This window comes from Miniopterus schreibersii (assembly GCF_964146895.1).
Source record: "Miniopterus schreibersii genome assembly, chromosome: 20".
NCBI lineage: Eukaryota > Metazoa > Chordata > Mammalia > Chiroptera > Miniopteridae > Miniopterus > Miniopterus schreibersii.
The window spans coordinates 1340061-1354364 of NC_138122.1; the positions used below are offsets into that span (position 1 = coordinate 1340061).

A 14304-nucleotide genomic window follows, 5' to 3' on the forward strand; every position below is an offset into this window, starting at 1 on the left:
GTGGGTGCTCGGCACGTCTCCCAGTGGCCCCAGCACTCGATGTGCAGGTGGTTTCTACACCGGAGCTGGTATTAGTGAGGGCCGGGCGTTCAGGGCTGGGCACGCCTCAGCTCATCTAACTGAACCCTCAGAACAACTGTCAGAACAGATAAGGAACTGCAGAGGTCTTGTCACTCATCACATAGTCGGTAACAGCAGATAGGAGCCTGGGCCCCTGCCCCCCATGCCTGTGCCCTGAACCGCTGTGAACCCTGCTACTGGCTGAGATGTGTGCCTTGACCACTGCATGCCAGCTTGCTGGGTGGCTGGCTCGGCATCTGGCATGCTTGCCTCACGGGGCAGAGGCCTGGCCTGCTGTCCTCTGTTCTGTCACTGGCCCGAGTAGGAGCCCCTGAGCCAGTTGAGTGAGTGAATGGAAGCAGTTATGTGAAGGCTCTGACACACGTGGGGAGACAGACTGCTGCTCACCTGCCTGAGTAGTTTCTTGATCGTAGCCTTGGTGCCTGGGGCTTTTGTTTATGGTCTTGTGGGTGTTAATGTTAGAAGTATTGCATGGAACGTGCTTGAATATTTTACATTAGCATGAACCTGTGAGAGACGCCCCCGGCTGTGAAGAGTTACTGTCTAGTTGCCTTTAAAATGTGTGGGTTGAGGTCAGGGCAGGAGGCAGCCAAATCTGGTGAAGCTGCCAGATTTTGGAGCAGGGTGCTCGTGATCAGAAAGGGTGCCGAATTCACACTACCCTCGGGTTTTATTGTGGTATCATTTCCATGTACAAAAGCAGGGTCAAAATGTTACTGACTGTGTACTGAAAACAAGGCCCTTTGGAAGGTCAACAAAAATCATGCACCTTGAACTCCCTACCCACAGTCACACCTGCCTTTGAAAATCTCGGTGGGTGGCTGCTTCTCTTAAAATTCTTTTACACAGTTTTGATGAATCTTGGCTCCTGGCCTGGGCTCTGGTTTGGGCACGTGCAGGAGGCAGCTGTGTGCAGAGTATAAGTATTTGTTGTGAAATATCATAGTGTTAAGAGGACAAAGGAGAAAATAGCAGTGGCATCAAGCAGAAGCACCGACTTAATTAGTGAAGGTAGTGGGTTGATAACAGAGAGGAGCCACCCGTCAGCCAGCACTTTTTGTGGCCTAAGCACCACATTTGTGGTTTTACAGAAATCTATCTCTTTTCATTCTTGTCTGTCCCACAAATATTTTTATGCTCCTTCTGTAGCTGAGGAAATGTGTTCGGAGAGGGCAGTGCCCATCCCAGCACGTGACTGTTATGTGGTTGTCATTCAGGTGGCATCCTAGCAGCACCCACACTGTTCTGCTCAGAATGAGGTGCTGAAACTCCTCATATTGTCTCTCCTTGTAGTTACTGCATTTTCCTCCAGCCCGGTTTCATTACATGGGTGATTATCTGGAGAAACTCCAGGTTTTGACATATCTCTGCCAGCAAACCTTACCCACTCCTATGAATCTCTCCCTTTGCCTGTACAAGAGGCGTGTGTGCTGAGATTCTACATACAGGTTTCCACTTAAACACTATATCCTGATAACACTTACGCCATCGGGCCCTTTGGATTTGCTATAGTGGAGCACTGTCCGCTGTCCTGTAGCAGACCTTCAGACAACGGCAGGGCGCTCCTCGCACTCGCGAGAGCAGGCTTCTCTCGCTGCTGCGCTCCTCCCTTGGCTCTCCCCTGAGCGCTAGTCTCTGCAGAATGCAGTGCCTCTCATGGCTGGTCACTGGAACGGGAGAGAAGGAGCATTAATGGAGAGCAAGGCCCCTGAGACACATCACTGGTGAATTGTCTTGGCTGAGTACTGACACGCCTCAGGCTCTGCAGGATGAGCGACTCGCCCGAAGCTGCTCAGTTGTTAATGTCTGAACAGGAGGATGAGTGTAGGTTTGCCAGACTCTAGCAACTAGGTTCTTTCCATCTGCCACAGGGTCCTCTTCAGTGTATGACTCACTGTTTATCCTGCTGGCGTCCTTTGAAAGGGACTGAGGCCCCTGGGTGTTCTTTTTGCCAGTGAAGACAGCACTGTGACCTCCGCCCCGGCAGGCACCGGGTTGTTTGGGGCATCTGCGTAGTGAAACTTGACTGCTTGACTTAATTGCCAGGGTAGCTAAGTAAGCCCAGACAGCCGTGTATCCACCAGGTGGCTGTGGACCCAACCTCAGCTTCAGGAAAACAGTGGTAAAAGAGAGAGACAAATTAAAAGCCGCCAGAGATCCTTCCCCCCTGGAAGGATTGCTTTGTCTCTTGACTTGAAAAACTGCCGCCTTGCCTTCCTCACCTGTCATGACGTGGCTTCTCCTGTTGACCCCTTTGCAGTGATCCCTCCACCAGACATCCACATCGACGACTACAGCGAAAACTCTCTGAGCTTCACCCTGACCATGGAGACTGACGTCAAGGTACTGTCGAAACTTCAGGCTGGCAGTTAGGTGGGGTTTTGCTTTGTACAGGAGCAGAGTCCAGTGCAAGTAAGAAAAACAAATGACTTGACCCAGTGGGGCAAACAACCACAGCTGGGCTGGTTTCTTTCCCCACGAAGAGCAAATGAGTTTCACACACACGTAATTATTCTGCCTCAGTCTGGTGCACTTTTTTTTAACCATATAATTAAGTGGTTCACAGCTACAGTACAAATAAGGGTTGGTGTTAACAGAATATGTGTGCCCTTTAATTTTCAGCTTTATTGGATTTCCTGGTGCTGAGGACTAATGCACAGGCTCCCGTGGTGGATGAATCTCACGAGAGTCAGATACTTGGAAACATCCACTCACATCCATCCAGTATCTCCCCCTCCATCATTACAGTCCTCCAGGCTCAGCCCACGTGCATAGCCAACTTCACCATAGTTACCTGTGTCCCATGGTTTCTCAAGTTGGCATCTACCTTCCACAGTGTTCCTGTCTGTCTCGCCTCACATCATTCCTGCCTGTGAAGTTTCAGGGACAAGCAGCCTTCAGAGTCCTTGTGCCATTCACTGACTACAATTTCATGTCATGCCTTTGGCTTCAGAGATAATTGATGCAAGAAGTGGCCCTGTGGAGCATGTCTATCTAGTCTTTGGTCTTGAAATCATTTTATTTGTTGTCCCATGTTTAGTGATCTTTAGATCCAAATTTTCTATGAGCTCAGGATGTGGAAAAGGTAGCCTTCTCTGGTGTGGGGGTGTATGCGCTCCTGTCAGGAGCTTGAACCAAACCCCTTTGTACTGACCTCTGGGTCTTGACAGCAAGGACCACCCGAGCACCGATTACCCTTAATTACCATAACCTAGTGACTTTTCCAATTTTCCTCTTTCTGTCTTTATTAATTGGTTCTTGTCCTTTTATTCTGTGTTAATTTTTGTTTTACTGAATGTCTATTTTATATAATAAATGGTCTCACATTTGTGTTTAGAAGTAGGTGGAGTATAACTATTCACTGGTAGCACCAATGGAACTAGTTTAAAGATCAAAAGAAGCAACCTGCCTGTTGTGAGAAAGGAGACAGCTAGGGAACCCGTGGGAAAGGGGAGCCTTCCTCTGTGGGTTCTCTATGGCTGGACTGGTGGTGACTTATTTCTTGGTCCTTGGCAGGTGAATGGCTACGTGGTGAACCTCTTTTGGGCATTTGACACCCACAGACAAGAGAAGAGAACTTTGAACTTCCGAGGGAGCATTTTGTCACACAAAGGTAGAGCCTTGGAGCTGGTGTGTGTGAGCAGAGCTTTCCTGGCAGTGGAGCCCATGTGGGGGTGCCTAGGAGAAGCGAGTGTGTAGGGAGGTCTCCTGCGGCTGCCGTTCGGGTGGGCAGAGTGAGGAAACTGGGAATGACTCCTGACTCCAGGTAAGGGGTCCACTGGGTGGTTCCTCAAGCCCCTCTAACTGATGGCTCTTAGTAGAAGTTGGAGACTTAAAAGGAAAAAACTGGATGAAGGCAGATTAACCCTATACAGGTGATTTTTAAATTGGAAAGGAGTTCCTAGATTTAGTTACCTGTCTCTCTGTTCTGGTTTTGTTTGCTCCACCTCTACTAATACGAGGTAGCAAAGGGCCTGGTGCATAACCAGAGTTCAGTAACATTTGTTGAATGAATAGAGAGAAAAACTGGGCGAAGGCAGGAAGGAAGTTATCTCATTCCTCTTACACCTGTGTGAATATTGAGTCTCAGGTAAAATGCTCATATGGCTCAAGGAAGGATTTCAGTTATTCCAGGTAAAACCTCCACTGGCAAAGGCTGCCTGTGAGTGTGGTGTGGGAGCATCTCCCTTCCCTTTCAGCTTGTTTGCAGATTAGTTGACCATGTTTTACTCCTCACAGGTGATCTAGAGCTGTGTGTGTGTGTGTCTGTGTGTGTGTGTCTGTGTATGTAGTGTTTGTCTGTCTTTGTGTCTGTGTCTGTGTGCATGTGTCTGTGTTTGTGTATAGATGTGTGTGTGTGTCTGTGTGTGGATGATGAAAGTTGCCCAGGAGGTTGCAATAGAGTAAAAATAACAGTAAGCACTTACTGCGTGCAGGCATTTGCCTCGGCACACAGTGTGTGTTTTACATGACCCCAAGAATCAGTCTGTGGGACATGCTCACTTTACTGATGAGAAAACAAGGCTTGGAGATTCAGTAATTCCCTCAGAGGGTGGGAGAGCCAGGATTTGAACCCACATCTTTCTAATTCCAGAGCCTGTGACCTCATTGCCCCAGTGTTGCACCAGGGGGAGTTGGCAGGGTCGGGAACGGAAGGCTTAGCTGGTGCCTGGATACGCAAAGGGCCTGCTCTGTGCTGGGCATCGTGCCAAGCCCTGTACAGGGTTTTTTTGATTCTCACTGGAGGATATTTTTTTCATTGCTTTTCAGAGAGAGGAGAGAGTAGAAGGGAGACAGAGAGAGAGAGAGAAACCTCGATATGAGAGAGACACATTGATTGGTTGCCTCCCGCATGCGCCCTGACCTGGGCCGGGGATCGAGCCTGCAACCGAGGCACGTGCCCTTGACTGGAACCAAACCCGGGTCCCTTCAGTCTGCGGGCCGACACTCTTAACGACTGAGCCAAACCTGCTAGGGCAGCATTTTCTTTTTAATTCCCTCAATAGCCATCTGCAAAAAGTGCTGTTATATTTACCTTACAAAAAGAAGGACTTAGAGAGTTTGAATACTTTAATCCAGGTAATACAGCTACAGAGTGTCGCCAGGCCGTGAACCCAAGCTTCCTGGCTCCAAAGGCTGTCCTCTTACATATCCTTGGTTCACTTCTCTTTGCTTCCTAATAACATTTCCACTGAAAGAGAAAGGGGACACATGTTTATTACAGAACATTTAGAAAACAAAGAAAGCATAATGAAAATTTAAAATTTCCTATAATTTTACTTCCCAGGAAAACCACTTTTAAATATCATATATCTCCTAAATTAATAGGAGATATAAAATTGAAGTAATACTATATATCGTTTTATATCCTGCCTTTTTCACTTAACATAAAATTGTAAAGACGTTTTCAGTCTCCTTAAGCATTCTTGGAAACAGCTGTCAGGAATGGTTCATGGAACATACGTGAAGTTCGTGGAATGCACGTTCTTTCACTGTTGCCTGTCACCGGGAGCCAGATACGTACAGGGTTTTCTCCTGCAGTAAGCGCTGTGACTGACATCTTGGTTGCATCAATTTTGGGACCCTCTCTGATTTCATGAGATAACTGGATTGAAGGTCATGTTACCTGTAGTTACTAATAAATAACTCTGAATGATTTTGTGAAATCATGAAAATCCTACTACATGTGGGACTCAGTTAAGTTGAGAGATTACGTTTTAAAAAAGATGTGCCTATCAGGACACAGATTCTTGGCTCACCTCCAGCTTCCTCCTGGCATCTCCTTGCTCCTGTTTTCACAGTTGGCAATCTGACAGCTCAAACATCATATGAGATTTCCGCCTGGGCCAAGACTGAGTCAGGGGATAGTCCTCTGGCATTCGAGCATGTCGTGACCAAAGGAGTCCGCCCACCTGCGCCTGGCCTCAAAGCCAAGGCCATTAACCAGACTGCAGTGGAATGCACCTGGACTGGCCCCCGGAATGTGGTAAGTCAGCCAGGATGACCTCTGCCCAGCGAGCACGGACTCCCCCCTGATTCTAGCTGATGGGCAGCCCGAGAGCTTTCTCCTCTGTTGCTGTTTCATCCATTCTCACCCAAGCACAGCTGCCCTCCTGCTCAGTTCTGGATTACCTGGAGAGGCATCTGACATCCCCTCCCCAGCATCCCTTTTCTCACTCTGGCCCACACCTGCGAGAAAGTGCCCCTTGGCAGGTCGTAGGCATGGTGACAAGTCAGCAGCAGTAACAAGGTACGCCAGCCTCCCACCACGGGTGACCGTCCACCCACAGGGGCCTTCTCTGGCCAGTCCTAACTGTGCCCCACCCCCACTCATTCCGGTGTCCCGCTGCACTTTGTGCTGGCTTCCTTCTTGTTTTGTTTTTATATATGTATTTTGATTCACTACGATTAAGTTTGTGCTGCTTTTTTTTAAAATATATATTTTTTTATTGATTTCAGAGAGAGGAAGGGGGAGAGAGAGAGATAGAAACATCAGTGATGAGAGAGAGTCACTGATCGGCTGCCTCCTGCACACTCCCGACTGGGGGTCGAGCCGGAAGCCCAGGCATGTGCCCTGACCGGGAATCGAACCTCGATCTCCTGGATCCTAGGTCGACGCTCAACCATTTAGCCACATTGGCCGGACGGCTTGTGCTTTTTAAAAATCTGGTTCTGTTCCCCACCTCCCTCCAGTGTGCGCCTTCCTTTATTTTTAGGTGGGTCTTCCCAAGGTTCTCTCTGTACCTTGGCTTGTGTGCCTCGTCCCTGGAGCCCTTCCCTCCTCCGGCTGTAAAATCAAATCTTGCTCTCTCCTACTGGATCTCTTTCCCTTAGGAACTCCTAAAACACTGACAGTTGGTGCCATATAGAGTGATGTTTCATTAGGGGCTGCCTTGTCCTGATTGATGCTCCTGCCTGTTCCCTGTCTCTGTGACTGATCTGTGAGCCCCCGATGGAAGCGGTGTTCCCGGGTCCTGAATGCAAAAGGGCGGGGGGCTAAATCGGCCAAGGGGGTTAGTGAGCCCTCAGCGGCTGGTGGGGGACTGGCGCGGCTTGTCTTCCGAGGGCAGCTCCAGTGTGCATTTGCTGCAGGACTGATGAGTGGGGAATGAACCAAAGTTTGCAAGTAACTGCAAGATTGGCCATGAAGAAGGAAGGAGATGCAGGGTTCTCTGAATCCCCACTGTGTGCCAGGCACACCTGGAACCCCTTGATCCTGCCATCGGCTCAAAGGGGAAAAGGTTCCTACTTTACCAGTGAAGAAACTAAGGCTCAGGTGAAGTAGCTGGCCAGAGCTGAAGCTCCGGGCAGCAGTAGACAGTTCGCTAGCTCCATAGCCTCTGCTCTTTTGTGGCTCAGAACCCAGTTCTTAGGCAGGGACAGAGGTGAGAATGCCCAGAGCTGTCCCCAGGACTCCCTTTACCTTGAAGTAGACTCTGCTCACAAGAGGGCCTTCCTTTCCATTTACACACCCGGCCCAGGGATGACTCACCTGTCGCTTCCAGCTGTCTTCACAGCGTAGGGCTAACGCATCGGACATTGGAACAGGGCCTGATTCTAGGCTCTCTAGTGCTCTCTGCCTCATCTTGCTGATAAACAGGTTATACTCCTTGCAGCTTTCAGAGGGTGGGGTCCAGTGACGTTATCTGTGGGAGGCTCTCGCCTCCCTCGCTGTTCCCGGAGGACCCGGCGTCTCCCTCATTGTGTCCTCCACCGTGACATGACTTTCGTCGTCACTGTCCTTGTGTGGGCCCTTCTTACACCCCGGGCCCTTGGCTCTTGGACCCTTTTCTGGCCCCTGGCCAGACTCCCCAGCCTATGGTGGCCACAGGCTTGTCCTCCCTGAGCTTCGGCTGCGTCTGGCTTCACCCCATCACCCCCCACTTCCCTGCTCCTGCTCATTCATTCTTGATTTCCAACCCCTTAGAGGCCCCTAATTCTTTCTTTCCTCATCTCCTCCCAATTTGTCACCTTCTTCCAGGCTTCCCTTCCCCTTGGCCCGTCCATGCTGTCCCCTCTCCAGTCCCAGCTGCTGAGCAGCACTAGAGAACAAGACAGAGTTGGCTGGGATGGGAAATCCCTTGGCGTGTCCTGGTCACATCCCTCCTCTCCCTTGGCTTCTCCAGACTCACCTCGTTTTCTTCAAGTCTCCTCTCTCACCTGCTGACAGTCTTGGAGAAAATGCTCTGGTTTTACCTTACAAAGAAAGCTTACTCACACTTAATCCTCTCATTATAAACTCCCTCAGCTCCCTGACCCCCACCACCATCAAATTCCCACTTCCCTGCTTTAAACTCTCCCAGTTCCCCACGGGTGTCGATGAGGGTTGTGGCTGCATATGACAGAAACTTTCACAGTGGCTTTAAATGGCCAAGTTCCGTCCTAATTAAAGAAGGGCAGGGTCCCGGCTCCTGCGCAGTTTGACCGTGGACCCAGGCTAGGCACCTCCACCTGCAGTGTCTGTCTGCACGGCCACCTCTGGAGCCACACCCTGCTCCGTGTTCTGGGCAGCAGGAGGGGGAAGAAGGGCTCCCCTCAGGCCTGCGGGGCACCTCTGCTAACATCTCCTTGACTGGAACTGTGCCACATGGCCTCCTGGCTTTGAGGGAGGTGGGAGATGTAGACTTCTTTTCAGGGAGCAATTCTCGCTAAGAACCAGGACTCTACTAAGGAGGGAAGGGGGATGGTGTCCTCTGGGCAGCTGCCAGTGTTTGCCCTCCTGCCTCCCTCCACAAGTGTGCACAGCTTGCTACCTCCCCTGGCACACCGCTCAGCTCCCACGTCCCTGCTTCCCACTGGCAGGGTGCTACCTGCTTTGGGGGTCCCCCTCCTTGCCCTGGCTCATTGTGTAGTCTTTTAGTGTAGCATCCAAGGATTCTGTGTTGGCAACTTGTTACTTAGAATTGTAACTGTTTTCTGTTTTCCTCCTCTGCCGCTCTGCTCAAAAACAAACGAACGAATGAAAAACAAAGATCTCTTTGAGCACAGAAACCGTGCTGCACTTACCTCTAGGGGCGAATGCAGTGCCTGGCCCCGTGTGCCTTCTCCATAAATGCTGGAATAAATATTACATGAAGCTTCTCTCTGAGCTTTTTTGACGTGGTCCCAGGGTCTTAAATTAGGGATTTCAAGAGAATGGCAGGTCCTGGCCACTGAGCGGATGTGCCTTTCTGTTCTTTCACCAGGTTTATGGTATCTTCTATGCCACGTCCTTCCTGGACCTCTATCAGAACCCGAAGAGCTTGACGACGTCACTCCACAACAAAACAGTCATTGTCAGTAGGGACGAGCAGTATTTGTTTCTGGTAAGCGTCCCTTACCAGAAGGTCTAGAGGAGTTTCTCTTGAAGGGGTGTTTTACTTCCTGGGCTCCCAGCTCAGACCCAGGAGCTGGGGCAGGGAGGTGTGGGTCCAGGCTCCGGTGCGGCAGGAGGACTGCTCTCCTGCATCGGGCGCAGGCGTCAAGCTCTTGGTGAGGCTCATGGGAGACCCACACCAGCGCGGCTCCACCGTGGAGGACTGAGCACTTGGCAGACGGGCCACAGGAACAAATAGAAGCTTTTGTCAAGTTCTACTTCTAGGAATTTAGCCTACATACTGTTACATGTGTGCCAAGCTATAGGAGATGTTTGATATACTATTGCTTGTGATAGCAAAAGATTGGAAACAAATGTGTATCAAGGGAAGGCGGATTAAAAGTCGTATAGCTTATCCTTGCAGTGGATACAGGACAACCATCCCAGAGAAAGATAACAGCTGTAAATGTGCTCATAATGGAAACATTTCTAAGCAGTATTATTAAGTGAAAGAAGTTAAGAACATAAGATGTGTAACAATGTTTTCATTTGTGTAAAAAAATTTTTAGGAAAAATAGGCTACATGTACACACATGCGTATAACTGTATATCTATGCACACATATAAATATCTGTATTTATATGTAAATATATATATCTGTATGTATACACACAAGACATTTCTAGAAGGAAGTACAAAAAACTGTTACCAGTGGTACCTCTGGGAAAATAAATTAGACATCCAGGGTAAGTGGGGAATTATCTTACATCATATATCTTTTTGTATCGATTGTATTTTTATTGTGTACGTGTGTCACTGTTTCGTTGGGAAAGTGGTTTAGTGAAGACTTGTTTCAGGTTCGCGTGGTGGTGCCTTACCAAGGGCCGTCCTCGGACTACGTGGTGGTGAAGATGATCCCGGACAGCAGGCTCCCACCCCGTCACCTGCATGCAGTGCGCATAGGCAAGACATCTGCTGCGATTAAGTGGGAATCCCCCTACGACTCTCCAGACCAGGACCTGGTGAGTGGCCCATTGCCTGCAGCCCTCGCTCATTCTTAGTATGGTTTGCAGGCAGGGGTGAGGGGAGAGGACCCTGCACTGGGGCAGGAACCATAGGCCTGGCAATTGGAGCTCAGCATGAGGCCCCTTTCTGTCTCGCCGAAGATGGGGGTGTTGTTATGGGTGCCTCCTCTTGGTGTCACATCCCGTTGTTCCCCGCTGTGATGCTGTTTTATCCCTCCTCTCTGCCTCCTCACATTCCCTTCTTTGTCTTCCAAAATGGGTTGGCAAACAGAGGCCTGCAGGCCAAGACCAGGCTGTCCCTGGTTTTGAACGTAGTGTTAATACAACCAAGGTATACCCACTGCTTGCCTGTTATCTGTGGCTGCTTTCGTGCTGCAAGTGGCAGAGTTGAGTCATTGTGGTCAAGACCACCCAGCCTTCCAAGCCTGAAATACTTACTAACTGGACCTTCCATAAAAGTTTGCTGGCCCCGACCTAAAAGACGCATTGAATCAAGAAAAGACTCCTGTCTCCTCTTGCCCCGGCTGCCTTCACCTCCATGCCCCCGCCCCCGCCCAGCCATGCCCTCTGCCCCGCCCAGCCATGCCCTCTGCCCCGCCCAGCCATGCCCTCTGCCCCGCCCAGCCATGCCCTCTGCCCCGCCACCCCACTTAGCTTGGCTGCTAAGACTCTGCTTGTCCCTCGCTCCTCCCTGACGAGCGGGTTTACTGCACGTGCTGCATGTCCCTCTCTTGTTGCCTCTGCCCCGTGTGTGAGAGCAGCCTGGGCGGGAGGAAGTAAAGCTCTTTGTCCTTCTGTGACCACGCCCTGAAATGGTTGCAGTGGTGGGGATTCAGGAGTTGAACACTGAATTTGGGTTTTTTTTGCCTGTTCCTTTCTGCCTGCTGATGCTACAATAAATATGGCTTTCCCTAGAATTGCTTTTTGGAGTGAATTGATCTGTGCCCAGTTCTGGGAGTGGGTACTTGTTGTGAGATTGGATCTAGCCACCAACAGCTTCCCCAAGAGCAGAGTTAGACTATGGGGCTCACAGTGTCGCTGAGGGTCACAGCCATGGGTGCGGCATGCCACCCACCTGACCTACAGGGGAAAGTGCCACATTCCTGCTTGCCCATTTCTTGTCTCAGCTGTATGCAGTTGCAGTCAAAGATCTAATAAGAAAGAGCGATAGGAGCTACAAAGTAAAATCCAGGAACAGTACTGTGGAATACACCCTTAACAAGTTGGAGCCTGGAGGGAAATACCACGTCATCGTCCAGCTGGGGAACATGAGCAAAGATTCCAGTATAAAAATTACCACAGGTAAGCAGGAGGGAGCAGAGGCCTGCGTGCATAGCGGGTGCTCGCCATGCGGCCAGGCGCCTCTGGACAGGGAATTCTATCAGAGATCACACAGGAAGTACAGACCCTGCCCTCCAGGGTCCGTCTTGGGGCAGAGCAGTGTGGGAATCCCCCACCTGGCTGCAGGGTGGCGTTCAGGGCACTGTGAGGGGAGTGGCTGTCCTTTTTCGTACTCTCTTAGTCTCCTCTGTGCTTTGGCGCTTCTCGGGAAGAGGGGGAGTGCCCAAGACAGTTAGGAAATAAAACCGAGCATTTGCCACTAAAGCCAAGCATCACACCTGGAGACCTGGACTAAAGTCACAGTGGTTCCTGGTGGCAATATGACATGTAGACATGGAGGGAGGCCAGGGACTGGGCAGTAGATTAAAGGGGGACTTTCTGCTAGCCCTGGGCTGGCTCTGTGGTCAGGCTCAAATTCAGAAAGCAGGGCAGAAGCTTGGCTACTCAGACAGCGGCCATGTCAGTGATGGAGGCTGTCGGTGCGAGCAGGGGGCCTGGGTCATGCTCTGCGATCTTGAGGTGGAGCTCTCCAGTCCCTCACTGGGCTCTGAGGCCCCTTTGGTTCTGGCTCTGGCTCAGGCTCAGGCTCAGGACTTGAGAGCAGGAAGGCAGGCTGGGAGCCAAAGTCCAGGTCCGGTCCAGTCCATTCCTCCCTTTCCAGCTGCACCCTGTTTGTTTTTGGCTACCTTTGGGTATAAGGGCTACCAAATTAGATACTGTCCAAATTTCTTGGCTAAAGTTATAACAACAAAAGAGGTGCCAGTTAGAGTGTCTGCCATGTGCTAGGCTCTGTACTAAGCAATACATGTGTTTTATTTCTTCCTTAAATTAATCTAACCCTTCACGGTTAACATTCTTTAATCTCCCTTTGACAGATAAGGAAACGGCAATTCAAGTGTATGGCCACTAACTGCATCCTGTTTCATCTTTAATTTTCAGTGTCATTGTCAGCACCTGATGCCTTAAAAATCATAACAGAAAATGACCATGTTCTTCTGTTTTGGAAAAGTCTAGCTTTGAAGGAACAGTATTTTCAGGAAAACAGGGTGAGTTCCCCTCCTTCTCAATAACTTTGAGAATCAAATTGGACAGTGTTTTAGAGGTGAGCTCATTCACAGCATGCTAGCCTAAAGAACGGACAAGGCAAAGGAGTGGACCTGGGAGCCGAAGGACCATTTTCTGTGTGATTGCTAATTAGTGACATTGATTCTGCCCATTGAAGGTGAGAATCTTGGCACTAAGTGCTTTTCAGTCCTCCCGCCCTTGCCGTGCTCCCTGAGCTGGCCTCGGGCCCCATCTTCCCAAACCTTCTGTAGGTGGGGTTGTGGCCTCGGCACTGAGTCATGAGCTGCACTCTGCGCCTGGCATCTATCTCATGTTTCTTTCCAGTGAAGTTCAAGGGAGCAGGCAGCACTTGAAGGTAGTCTGTCAACATATGAAAAGCAATTGTTTTGTTATTGGCAGACCAATTATTTACAACATGTGATAGGAGGAGAGCAACACCTGAATAGATTTGCCACCCAAGGGTAGACAGACCGTTGTCAGCAAAGCATGAGCTAAATAAACAGGAAAACTCACCTGTGGCTACCTGGAGGTGTAGTGTTAGCAGAGTCCTAGGCTTCTAAATAGTCACAGTATGATGTCAGAAGCAAAGCTAAATTAGAATTCGAATGTTCTCGCAGCTTTCACAAGTATGATATAAATGGTTAAAATACCTTAATATAAAGAAAGTTTTCAAAGCAATTCTAAACTAATTTTGAAACAGGTACAGGTAATGAAGTAAAATATTCCAGCAGCAGTAAGCAAAAGAAAAAAGGTCCACTTCACTAGCGGTGCCGGCAGCAGAGGTGTGGCCCGTTCACGTGAAGCTGGCAGAGTTCTGCTGGAAGAGTGTTGCGCTCTGAGTAGTAGTGGGGAGGCCAGTGCCCTGGGAACATGAATCCGTTTGACCTCCTGTGAGGCACTGTGGAAATAGGCATCAAAAACCTTACAGTGTGCACACCCTCGGACCCAGCGATTCTTTCCTTTGCTCTAAGGAAACAGTGTGTGTGAAGAATTCAGATCCTAGGCCGTTCAGGGCAGTTTTATTTATGATAGCAAGAAAGAGGAGACCACCTGAATGCCCACAGAAGAGGACTCTTAGACAAGTTATGGGTAGTTGATGTTTGTGTCATTTAAATTCTTTCCTTTATACCTTTATGCATTTTGCAAATGTTGTACACCAAATCTGTGTTAGATAGGAAATGATGAATGCTAGTATATAACAAAGACTGTGGAGATATTAGGAGACTTGGTTTGGCAACGGCTGATAGCGGAGTCCTTTTTGGTGGCAGTGCCCAGCTGTTAGGTTGGGGATGCAGCTCAGCCACCCATTGCCAGTGGGGTTCTGGCATGAACACGGCATGTCCTCCTTCCTCCCCTTAGAGTTCCGAGAATAGACAGGTCAGTGGAATGGGACCAAGAGACTATGAGTATGCCGTGGGGCCCAATATCTGGGTCTATTTTGGGTGGCGGTGGGGAGGTGTGCGCAGGGTTTGACACTAGACTATGTGAAGAGCATCG

General features: G+C 49.7%; 1 protein-coding gene across 1 annotated transcript in view; it reads left to right on the top strand.

Annotated features, from left to right (window-relative positions):
• Window positions 1–14304, top strand: part of SORL1 (sortilin related receptor 1) — a 164247-nt gene that overhangs the window by 140894 nt on the left and 9049 nt on the right. Inside the window, exons 39-45 of the mRNA XM_081123526.1 lie at window positions 2342–2424; window positions 3598–3694; window positions 5883–6067; window positions 9267–9386; window positions 10234–10398; window positions 11529–11703; window positions 12682–12788. Coding sequence (XP_080979652.1) covers window positions 2342–2424; window positions 3598–3694; window positions 5883–6067; window positions 9267–9386; window positions 10234–10398; window positions 11529–11703; window positions 12682–12788 — 932 coding nt within the window. The remainder of the gene's footprint in view (window positions 1–2341; window positions 2425–3597; window positions 3695–5882; window positions 6068–9266; window positions 9387–10233; window positions 10399–11528; window positions 11704–12681; window positions 12789–14304) is intronic.